Raw genomic sequence first — 11981 nt, forward strand, 5'->3', positions numbered from 1 at the left:
ATTTCTTTGATTTATCCCCCATGGCTTGTACATTCCTCCTTAACAGCAGGCTCTTTCAGCTCAGACCTCTCCAACTGTGCTTCTAACTAGTACTGTGTAAATATTGTTTGAGCGGCAGTAAAAGAGGGTATTCATGATCTGTCCCATTCATTAGTTCTAGGTAGCTGCTAGCAGAAAGCTGGTCTTTCACTGCTCCTGCTTCTTGAAAATGCATAGTGCGCACACAGTCTTACCGCTTTGGTTTTCACACGAAACAAAAAATCTTTACGCTTTTTCTATCTTGCCATCTCTTACAACCACAATACACTCTCAGCACATTTTCATATGCTTTAAAATGTGAACATTGTGATTTTACTACAGACATAAAGTACTGAAAAGCTTATCAGTCATCCTTTTCATCATACTCTTTTGACTCCCTGTGTAAATGAATAGGTGAGTGAGGATTCCTTCTGATGCCATACATTCCTGGAAAATAAATATAAGCTGATGGGAATTGAAATATGCTGCTTACCAGTTTCCCTGGTGGACCTGGAGGCCCAGCAGGACCTGGCTCACCTCTGCTACCCTTTTAAGAAACAGAAGGGCATTGTTACAACCTTGAATATTTATTTTCTAATTAACTGTAAATAAATGACCATTTCCCCCCTCAATCTTGATTCAATTACTGTTTATCATGAGCTCTAATTTAACGTTCATGTATATTAATGCAAACAAATGCAAGAGTCATAAAACTAAAAAGTTCTTAAAAGTAGTTTAAAAATCACTAAACATCTGTCATGGCATACGCTATGTTAATTAACATTACATTCCTGGACTTTGCTCATAATTTCCCAATACAGACAAATAAACTTTATTTTACAATTACAATTTTTACAAATATTTAATAATATTTAGGGACAGTCTGTCAACCCCTAACTCACACCAGTCAGCCATTACCCACAGAAGTGATCCTCTCCCTGGGACTACTCCAGAGTGTAGCCACTCATCACTAGCCCAACTTCAGAAAAGTACTTGATCACTTCATTAAGTCTATCCCTATCCAAGACAGCACTTAAGCACATGCTTAACTTTAGGCATGTGTTTTTAAGTCTCATCAATGGGACTTACATGTATGCATAAGTGTGGTCATGAGGCCCAGTGTGAGTTTGCATATCATAATCTGGCTTTTAACTATTAGCCTAAAGTCTTATATTCCCTTACAGTGGACACATCCAGAGCCAAATGTGAAAATTTCATGGGAGTGTCCTGGTCAGCAGACTCAATGAGGTAAAAAAGACTATGAATTTTATGGAAAAACATCCCTACGGTTTTTGTCAACCATGGGTTTTGTCAACCCTATGATTTTTGTCAACCATGGGTTTTGTCATGGAAATCAGGACAAGCATACATCTTTAAGTATGCTTTAACCTTGCATCTTTACTTTAGGACATGTGTACATATTAAAATTTAAATTATGTATATATTTTAGACATCATACCCATACATTAATACGAGCACTATCTCTTTAAAATATATGTTACTGGTGAATTTCAAAATTTGAAGAAATTTTCAAAAACGCCTAAAATCCCATTTTCAAAAGAAACTTAGGGACACATTTTTAAAGATATTCAATGGGAATTAGACACCTAGTTGTTTTTGAAAATCCCACTAAGTGCCTAGCTTCATCTTTAGGTACCTAAATACCTTTAAAAATCTGGCCCTTAGGAGTCTGTCTCATTGAAAGTCAATAGGACTTAGGCACCTAAATCAATTAGGCTGAGATTTTTAAAGGTATTCAGGCATTGCAGTGCTCAGTGCTGCAATGCTCAACTGATTTCGGAACCTAAATCTCACTTTCTAGAGGCATTTAGACCCTTGGGAGCCTAAATCCCAGTGATTGTCCTAAGTGCCTAACTCCCGTTAGAAGATGAGACTTAGGCTCCTAAATCAGGTTTCAGAGTGGTAGCCGTGTTAATCTGTATCAGCAAAAAGAACAAGGAGTATTTGTGACACCTTGTTAGTCTCTAAGGTGCCGCAAGTACTCCTCGTTCTTTTTGCTCCTAAATCAGTTAGCTGAGTGCCACAACACCTAAAAACCTTTAAAAATCTGATCTTTGGGGACTTTTGAAATTTGTACCAAATACTTGCTATAAAATCATGATGCAGCATGTAACAAGACTATAATGTTCTTTATTTAGCAGTGAAAGTTATCAGTTATAAAGACCGGTTATTTTAATCTGGTGTGTGTGGCTCTAAAAGATCTGGCTGAGAGTGGATCTAATTACTCCAATGTGGCATACAGTAGATAATTTACTGTTTCAGAATGAAAAGGAAATTGTGACATGAGTGGATAAAAGGAGACATGAAAAATGCATTTTACACTATATGTCATAAATGCATGGATTGGCTTCTCAGACAAGGTTAAAAAGACTGAACTCTCAAATTTTCACAAAATAATGAGGTATCCTGGAGAGATCAGAGAATTTAGAAAGATTTTTTTCCCAGTCATTTCCTCAACAAAGTTCCTATGCTGTTAAAGCCATTAATTTTTTTTAAGTATTGCTGCATGGTTTTTGAAAGCATTATTCATAGTAACAGTCTGACCCTCACCCTATGACCCAGAAAACTCAGTAATCTTATGTAAATCCTACATTTAACCACACTGATTCTGTATTACACTTCTACCCAGGATTGTCACATATTGTTCTAGATTTCAGGTTCAAGAAAGAAGATTTAATTTTAACTAAGATCAGTTTTAGAACCATTTATATCTGGATACCCCATAAGGACCATTTCTAAATGACATACAAGTAAAAAAAGTCCTTTCAAAAACAATTACATTGACACAGAATAACTACTTGGGACTTGAATCATGCAGGTTCTGGTCATGTGATACTAAATTTGCAACTTTTCCCCAAATGCCAGTATTTTTCAGTGTTTCCCAGGTATGGTTGAAAAAATACATTGAAGATATCATCTCCTGCTACCACAGATACTGTTATTGGATAGATTATTTCATACTAATGTCACATCTTTGGGTCCAGATGAGCTGTGCTTTACACTGACCTGAGTGGACAGACAGGAAGACAGTGACTCAAAGCCATTTTTCCATCACCACCAACCCCCAGTCCTAGGGCCAGCCAGGATCTACATTAGCCCCAGGCATAATTTAAAGCAGCCCAAGACCTGTTCTATATTACACCTGACAGGAACGATCCCCTAGATCTATTTTGTTGGCCAGGAATCACCAGAGCACAAAAAGCTCTGGTCATGTCCCCAGCACATCACTCATGTCAGGGGTGGAAAGGCCAGAAGTAGATGGTATTTTGCTACTTGGGGGTGGCCTGATGTCATAGGCCTGATGTCATAGTCTGTTACAAGAACATCCTGGCTCCTCCAGTGCAAAGCAGCTGGATGGCAGGCCGAGGGTGTGGGCCAAAGACTTCATGACCAGTTCTGATCATCAAGAAAGAACATCTCATACTTATACACATTAGTTTTATCTTATCTCTTATATAAGACAGATAGATTTTATATTACACCTCTTGCAGCTGTGGAGGGATCACTCCCACCCTGTCTGAAATTAGTGGGAGTTTTAATATTGGCTTCACTGGAAGCAGGATTGTGACCTTCATATGCAGAATGTGTTTCTGACACAGATTATGAGAATAAAAACTCCCAGGCAGGCCATCCACCCAGCACCATAATAATACTAATTAATTATAATGATGAAGTGCAGCCCCTCCATAGCTGCTATTCCAGCCTATGTAATGAAACAGAAGCTACTGCCCCTTTGTGCCCTATGCAGGATTTTTGGACCACTGTACTCATGTGGCCTTTCTCCCACTTTGCCCACCATATCAGCCTACACATCTGGTAGAGGGGCACTGCAGGAATTATGCTGCATGGAGAAACTTCAACCAGCCCACTGTGCTGGAGTTTTTTTTAAATTTCAAGTCACCTGTAATGCAGTACAGAACTTATTCTCAGGCTAATTCTTCTGTTTCAGTGGTTTACTGGGCTTCTATAGGTTTTACAGTGATGCTCTTGTTAGTGAAAAATTGTGAAAACTACAGTAGGTACTTTGCTAAACTGCACTTCACGAAATTGCACTGCTAATCTACACAAAACCTGGCAGCCCCTGCTCACCATCTTTCAGCAAAGATTTTATATCCAAAGCTTAATGAAATCTCACATTGCTAAGTATTTGTTTCTTTACAACATTAATTATGCTGCAGTTTGTAGTATACTAGGCAGCAATGTAAGAAATAATGAAAACTACCATTGAAAAAATAAGTGAACAATGTATATTTTGTGATGCATCATCTTTGCTTTTGATTTTACTCATTATTTCACATGATTCAGTCATTTGCAACCAGTCATCACTACGATTTGCAATGGCTTACTGTCACTGCAAAGTAGCATTCATTATGGCTACGTCTATACCTGGAGCTGGGGGTGTAATGCCTATCTCATATAGACATACTCACAATTGCTCTCATGGTAGTGCACTAAAAATAGCAGTGTAGCCATGGCAACATGGGCAGTGGTGAGCACAGCACAGGCTAGCTGCCCAGCGTACGGACCCACGGGGATTAGGTGGGTTTGTACTTGGGGCAACAAGCCCGTGCCACCTCTCCCCATGCTACTGCAGCTACACTTCTATTTTTAGTGTGCTAGCTCAATGAGAGCTAGTGCAGGTATTTCTAGGTGATCTGGGAATTAGACCCTTGGCTCCAAGCGTAGAAGTACCCTTAATTTATTATATATCTCTTTTTTTTTCCATCCTGCATCTCAGAGGGGTAAATTTTCATGTGGGATCAGGGATTTAGCTATGACTCCTGCCCAATCTTTAAGCACTGCACTAAAAATGTACGCAAAAACATGTGCTATTGCTTGCTGGAATAAGCACTTACAGTACTTAGTGCCTTTTCGCTGACGTTCTAAGAGGAACTTCCACGCATTAATGGCCAAATTGTGGTTGCCCATCTTGGGTGCCCAAAAGCCAGGGAGGGGGAATGGATTATGCAAGGTGCTTCCCCCTCACCTGTGCCCTGCTTTGGGCACAGCCACAGTGTGGCTGGGGAGCACAGTCCATGCTGTTTCCGAGCACCACTGTGGTGACAGCTGCCTGGAAAGGGCTGAGGAGGGGTACACTCTCCAAGGGTGATGCAGCTGCCATGCTGGTGTTTAAAAGGGCTGGCCACAATCTAGCCCCAGTGTCCTTTCAGATCCTCAGATAAAAGACACCATCCACTGTGGGCTGGATCCTCAGGTGCACCTGAGCAGAGAAAGGCATTGGTGGCTATGCAAGGGGACAAGTTGTCTGTCCCAGTAATGCAAAACAGCTGGTAGGCTAGGCAAAGATCAAGCCCTGTTAGAGTTACTATTTCAGCACAGAATAAACACATTCTGGGGTAAATTTGAGTGGCAGTGCATGCAGTTTTGCCATGAGCCAGACAGGATTCTTCCTGGGGACATTGTCTGTAGCATGGCTCCTCCACCACCCCTCCAGCCTACATGCCACTCTAGCGTGCGTTAACTGAGACTGCCAGCAAAAAATTAAAAAATTAAAAATCTTTTTAAAAAACGCTAACTTTTTCAAATGGCTTAATAGCTGTTTTATGCTGTCAGACAGGATGTCACACCCCAGTACGTCACATTCTCTGCCAGTGCTACACTAACAATTATTCATGGAACGTATGGAGTCAAGAATGCAGATGACATTCCATTAACCATCCAGCATTATTTAAAGGTACCTGGGCTAAATTTTTAAAGATATGTGTGTATGCATATTAATACAATAGAAATATTGACTCTGGTAATTATTAACATAAACTTATTGCAAGTGCCAAAGGAGCACATGGCCTAAGACATTATCCTTTCAAAATCAGGTCAGGCACAGGAGGGAGAATCCAGTGGCTTAGAAATGAGGGCCAGGAAACCTGGGTGGTTCTTTTGCTTCATATATCCTGTGTGATGTTAATCTATCTGTGCATCTTTAAAATAGGAATAGCAATGCTACCCTACCCCCTAGGGGTTGTTTAAAAACAACTTCATTATTTGTGAAGCTCTCAGACTAAACGGACGAGCAGTGCCAAAAAATTTGTGCATGCACAGTACATCCTGGGAAGGTGAAGACATCAGACTACTTATCCTGCCACTGTGTTGATGCCCAACTGAAGAAAATGGACCCACTTTTTAAACTTGAGGCATGTAAAGGGACTTGGTATCAAAAAGTTGATTTAAGTGACAGGACAATTAGTACAGCAATCCAGGATACATTTCAGGCTGAAAAAAAGGTCTTACAATTGTACCTATGAAAATAATCTTTGCAGTAGAGCATAGATAAAGAAGATAACTTAGCTAAAAACTACTGTATATACTAAAAAAAAAAAATTTAAAAACAGCCAATATATAAAAGCTAATATGCATGCACGTCTCAAGGTTATTTACTGAACTTACTATTAAAGCTTAAAACACTACAAGCTATTTAACAAATTCAGAACTATACGAAGTGTTAACCTACTAGAAAGGCTGGGCATAAAGCAAAAGGAACCAGTATCTGGTGTAAATTCACCATGAAAAATTAAATGCTGCTAAATCTTAATAAATATGTGGGGAGGAAAAATTGCAGATAATTAGTTAAGGGAACACAGTCAACCTCACTGATTAGGTTTGACACTTTGACGTTTAAGAATTATTTCTTTTGGGCCACCTGCCACAATTACCAGTTTAAAAAGGATTTAAACCACAAGTGAGTTCTGTAATTATTTAGAATGACTTGTAATGTGATGCAAACATACTGCTAACTGACAAAACAATTACAATGGAAAAGAAGATATGTTTGATTGGAAATTAGAAAATGCAAGTTGCACGGTACTCTTGTTACAAATGTAAGCATGTCATTTTCCTGTTTTATTAAATGAAGGTTGAATATCTCATAAAAAGCACATAAATTATAACAGGCTTTTTCTCAACTGCCCATATCAATTTTCTAATTAAAATTAGATAGATGATTATATTTTCTCAAGTGTTTATTTTCCTATAAAGAAAATCTTCAGTAGTCAAGTAGATAAGATTGTATGATCTATTCCAACAAACAGATAAGTATTTTGTCTGTTGTTGGAATAGACTATGTAAACTAATTATCTTCATTTTGAATCATTAAAACCTCCTCTGGAAAACTATTATAAATGTTTAAGCTATTGGATATGACAACTCTGGTTTCTGAGCACTGACTGGGTAACAACCAGGGTAACAATATTCTTCTGTGGATTTTAATAAAAAAAATTGTCCTATTTATATTGCACCTGACATCCAAAGGTTCCCAAACTTATATGTTAACACTGTGATGATTTAGTTGGGGTGGTCCTGCTTTGAGCAGGGATTGGACCAGATGACCTCCTGAAGTCTCTTCCAACCCTAATCTTCTATGATTCTAATATACAGATGTTACTTCTTCACCACTGAAATGTAATCGCCAATGAGGGAAATGCAGACGTTATTTAATAGTGCACAGAAGCAGCAACAGGACTTGAAAACTCACTTGCCAGCAAAAATGGGAATTTTCCATTGGTAAGTGCCTCTTGCAGGCTGCTTAGGTAAAAGAAGCGGCCTGAGAATATTGTTAATAAAATAGAAAAAATCACATGTTTAAATTTGTAAACAAGAATCTCACTCCTCCTCTCCATATCAAGTTACACCACAGAGGAGCACTGGAGGAGTGCTAATCTTGTTGACTCCATCATCCCACACTGAAGGGTGTCCTGGCCCTTCAGCAATTACTAGCCTTCTTGTCTCTCCACAGCACTGAAGCAGAGGACAGAGGTAACACAACCCTTTTGACTCCCCTTCCTTTTAACCCATGAAAAGGTGCAGTGGTTCCCTAGTTCTCTCACTTCCTTGGACCTATTAAGAAAACGATCCTGGTAGCAGTGACTTCTTGGTGACTCCTCCTCTGCTCTGTCAGGAGAAAAAGGGAAGAACTCCAGGCTCCTCCTGACTCCTGCCACAGAACCCTCTACTCGGAAGATGGGGGAAGGGATTGAAAAGAGAGTGGTGCATGGAATACAATATGAGTGGAGGGCCTTTGACAGTAGAAGGAACCTGGAGAGGAGAGAAAGGAAGGGAATGATCAGTAGGAGGATGGAGAGTGTAGACTTGAGGAAAGGAAAAGTTAGAAGAGAGGAAGGAAGAAACAAGTGGTAATAAGTGGTAAAGAGGTGACCAAAGCAGAGATTAGGGTAGGGGACGGAAAGACAAGGAAGAAATAATTCATTGAAGAGCAACCGTGGGATCTTTAATGACTGTATGTGGTTGGTCATGAACAGAGCTGGTCAAAATTTTTCAATTTTTCCAAAACTGATCAAATTTAAAAATATGATTTTTTTACGACTTTTCCATTTTTGACCAGTTGTAGAAACTGGTCAAAATATTGCAAATGTCTAATTCTGAAATTTTGATTTAAAAATAAAACCTGTAGATATACTGAAAAACATTGTGAATATTCCCTCTTTTTGTCAAGATGTTCTAGTCGTGACAGCCAAATGATGGCCTCTCCAGAAGCACACTGTTCCATAACACCACAACAGGGCAGTGGTTCATCAGGACTAGCTCAGAGAGGATGAACCCTTTGTTGATACATCTAAAACACTGTTTCCACACTCAGTGGGTAGTTACTATCATTGTTTAGTGAAGATTGAACTGGAACATGACGCAACTGTGTGATAAAGTGACAGTTTTATTTTGTCAATAAAATGTGGGCTATATGTGCTGCCTGGACCACCTCTCTGCCTGCTCTTACTCTTTGGACATGTGGGCACAAATCAGGGATTTTGCACAAGGTCATAGAGAGAGAAGTCCCTGACTAAACATATGAGAGTGCACAAATCCCTTGATTTACCCACCTGTGGTAAATGTACACACACAAATAGTTCAAACACTATGGAAATCAGATCTTATTAAGCAAACTAGAGTACTCCTTACAATGCAAGCGTTATTTAGGGGCCAGCTTCTACGTTCATGTCCAGCTGTTCTGAATGCTGTAACCATATGATGCAATGACTAAGAATATCACTTAACAATGGGATTTCACAAGCCTTTATGCTAAGGCCATTTTTTTTCTTTGCACTCCCCTTCCCAGTACAGGATCAGTTCTGTTGGAAAATAGACATCCCTACACCTTCAGTAGGACTAGTCCTACTTCCAACATATGCAGAAACCACACAGCAGCTATTTCTTCGTGCCACACGCTGCAGATGTTAGCTGCAACCTGTTATGCACAGTCCAGAGTAAGGGAAAGTGCAGAGAGCACAAGGGAGCTACAGCTATTGGGCACAGTCTGCTCCCATTGCATGCCAATGCAGAGACGAGGAGGGATTGGAGGCAAACTGTCCTTGAGTGGTAGGGGCAAAGCAGTCTGATTCCTGAGAGCAGGAGCTATATGCCTGGCATGAAATGCTGACTGCACAAGGAGTACAGGGAATGCTGCTTGCTCCTGCCACACAACTGCGCACACAAGTAAGGACCAGGCAGAATCTTGCCCAAAATGAAGTGAGTCTCAACTGCCTGCCCTAGGCTGAACATAGATTCCTGACTCTTCTAACTATCACTAAAGCTTGTTTGTGTAAAAGACTTGGACTTCCCACCCTGGTTTCCCAGACAGCCAGCAGGAAGCTGTGGCAGCCATTCATAGTCTGTTTTCCTCAGTAGAATGATACTGAATATTTTCAGTATTTTCATCAGAAGGGCGCGTGGTTTATAAATTTCAGAGAATAAAATACTATGTCTTAAAAATAGCTTACTTCTACTTAAATCTGTGCGATGTGCAGTGGGTATTTCTATTATCCTACTAATGATAACACTTACAAGCTGTCCCTCATTTTTGTGGATTTGAAGTAACTCTTTTCTAGATTTTTTTTTTTTGGCCATATTGCTCGTATGTTTACAGAAACTGTTGCATTACCAAATGATGAAACAAAATGAGGGGAACATGTTCCCCTGATCTCTGCAGTGGCAAACAGAAAAATCACTGTATTTAATCTGCATTGAGTGTTTCTGTCTGACAACAGGGTTACTAATAATTAACCTAGCATGTCAACACCTGTTTCTATGGACCACTGATTTCATAAACTCATACTTGCGTGTTATGGGATTAAAAGCATAGTTTAGCAGATTATCTTGCATTATCAATGTAGAAAAATACTTTGTTCTTGATCTAACTATAACTTTTATGTGTATCTCAATATTTAGGAGATCAATGCCAGGAAAATGGTTCAGAAAACAAAATTCCATTCCATCCAAACCAACACAGTTGGAGACTTCCAACAAACCCAAACTTTGGTGAGTATAGTTATGGCAAGGTAACATTGAGATATTGTGTCACAACATGCTGAGTATATATGTTATCTATTTTTATATCCTTCCTGGACAGCCAATGGCCAAAAGTCGTGCGAAGGCGTGTTCCAAAGAAACTAGTGTGTTGTAATAAAGTACATTCAGCAAGTGACAATGCAAACCACAGAAACATACAGAAAGGAAAAGTAAACCTGTTCTTTATCTGAGATTTGTTGAATATTTAAAGTCAGGGAACAATTAGTTTATAGGAGCCAGTTTCCTGCCTGGTTCCCCTTACAAGTAAATCACTAATGTTATATCACAACACAAGGCCAGAAGGCTCCAAGTGAGCACCTCTGGAGTGGGATAGCAAGAGAGGAACTTGCAAACAGAGGTCATGGAGTATGAGTTCTTCTGAGCAGCAAATGGTCTCACTGTGAATTCTAGTGCATTAAAGCTATCCCCAACTCACAGACAGTCTGTTGGGAACCATTTCCAGTAAGTCACAGCAGCCTCATGCTCTTCTAACTTCTCTCAGGACCAAGACTGGGGCCAGAGAGACAGAGAGAGAAAATCAGAAAGCTGTCACCAGCCCCCTGATAGCCACCACCTCTCATATCTCATCCTCAGCAGAGACTCTGTCCCTCTGTCTTCCACATTGCATTTCAGTGAGTGCCACCATCTTTCTCTATGTAATTCCTTGCTTCTCCTATCCCACCCTCTTCAAGGCTTATTCTTACCCTGGACTAGCCATCTTTCTAAACCTTCTGTATGTTTTTCTGAAGTAGGCTAGCGCTGTGGAAGCAATGTCCCTCTGAACACCAGTATTTTCAACCAGAAGGAGCTGCTGCGGTTCAAAGCACTACCTGTCTAGCCCCCTTCCACTAGTGAGTAATATATCTAGTAAAGCATTAGACATGGACCCAAGCCACAAAATTCACATGTTTAACACTCCAATGTTTAGAAGTGCGTGTGTAAGGCACTGGCTCAGTGCATGTGATGGTGTCTGTTTCTAATAGCTGGACCTGTAAAGGATAAGAGCATGCTCTTTACTGATAGCTAATGCAGTTACTTTTTTAGCTTTAGTGATAGGGATTGTGCTGCTGGTGTTGATGGTCTTGGGCTTGGTTCCCGCTCTTGACCATGGGGTCTGTACATGTGCATCCATTGGTCCTTCTGTTTGGATCTGGGGATTCTGCTCAGCCCATTATGAAAACAGAGACTAGCTGCAAAATGAGGATCCACGTTTCAGTTCCAAACTCTCCACCACCACCACCCAAAATAAGTTGTGGAATAATTGTGCCAATTGTTTTGTTTTGAGTCCAGCTGAAATCTGCGTATGCTGTAAGTGTCAGCACAATTGCTTTTTTAATGTGGGTTGATGTGCATCCACTTGACTAAGGAGTTATAGCTCTGAGTGTTTTCCTGAAATAAGTGGCATTTGTGATAAGTAGTATGTATACTACATTGTTGGGTTCAGACATTACAGTTCCAAATATGCACAGTAGGAAACAAGTCAAGTACTTACAGCTGGACCCCTTGGTCCTATTGGTCCCTCTATCCCCTGTGGTCCTTGTTCACCCTGTTTTCATGATGATAAGAACAGAGCATGTTTGAAAACTGACTCTTTGCGCAAAATAGAAATGCTCTTGTGAAAGACTCAA

General features: G+C 40.0%; 1 protein-coding gene across 1 annotated transcript in view; it reads right to left on the reverse strand.

The window, feature by feature from the left end:
- Positions 1–11981, reverse strand: part of COL9A1 (collagen type IX alpha 1 chain) — a 104748-nt gene that overhangs the window by 31093 nt on the left and 61674 nt on the right. Inside the window, exons 28-29 of the mRNA XM_007070552.4 lie at positions 11846–11899; positions 512–565 (exon numbers count right to left, since the gene is read on the reverse strand). Coding sequence (XP_007070614.2) covers positions 512–565; positions 11846–11899 — 108 coding nt within the window. The remainder of the gene's footprint in view (positions 1–511; positions 566–11845; positions 11900–11981) is intronic.

This window comes from Chelonia mydas, chromosome 3 (genome assembly GCF_015237465.2).
Source record: "Chelonia mydas isolate rCheMyd1 chromosome 3, rCheMyd1.pri.v2, whole genome shotgun sequence".
In the NCBI taxonomy this organism is placed as follows: Eukaryota; Metazoa; Chordata; order Testudines; family Cheloniidae; genus Chelonia; species Chelonia mydas.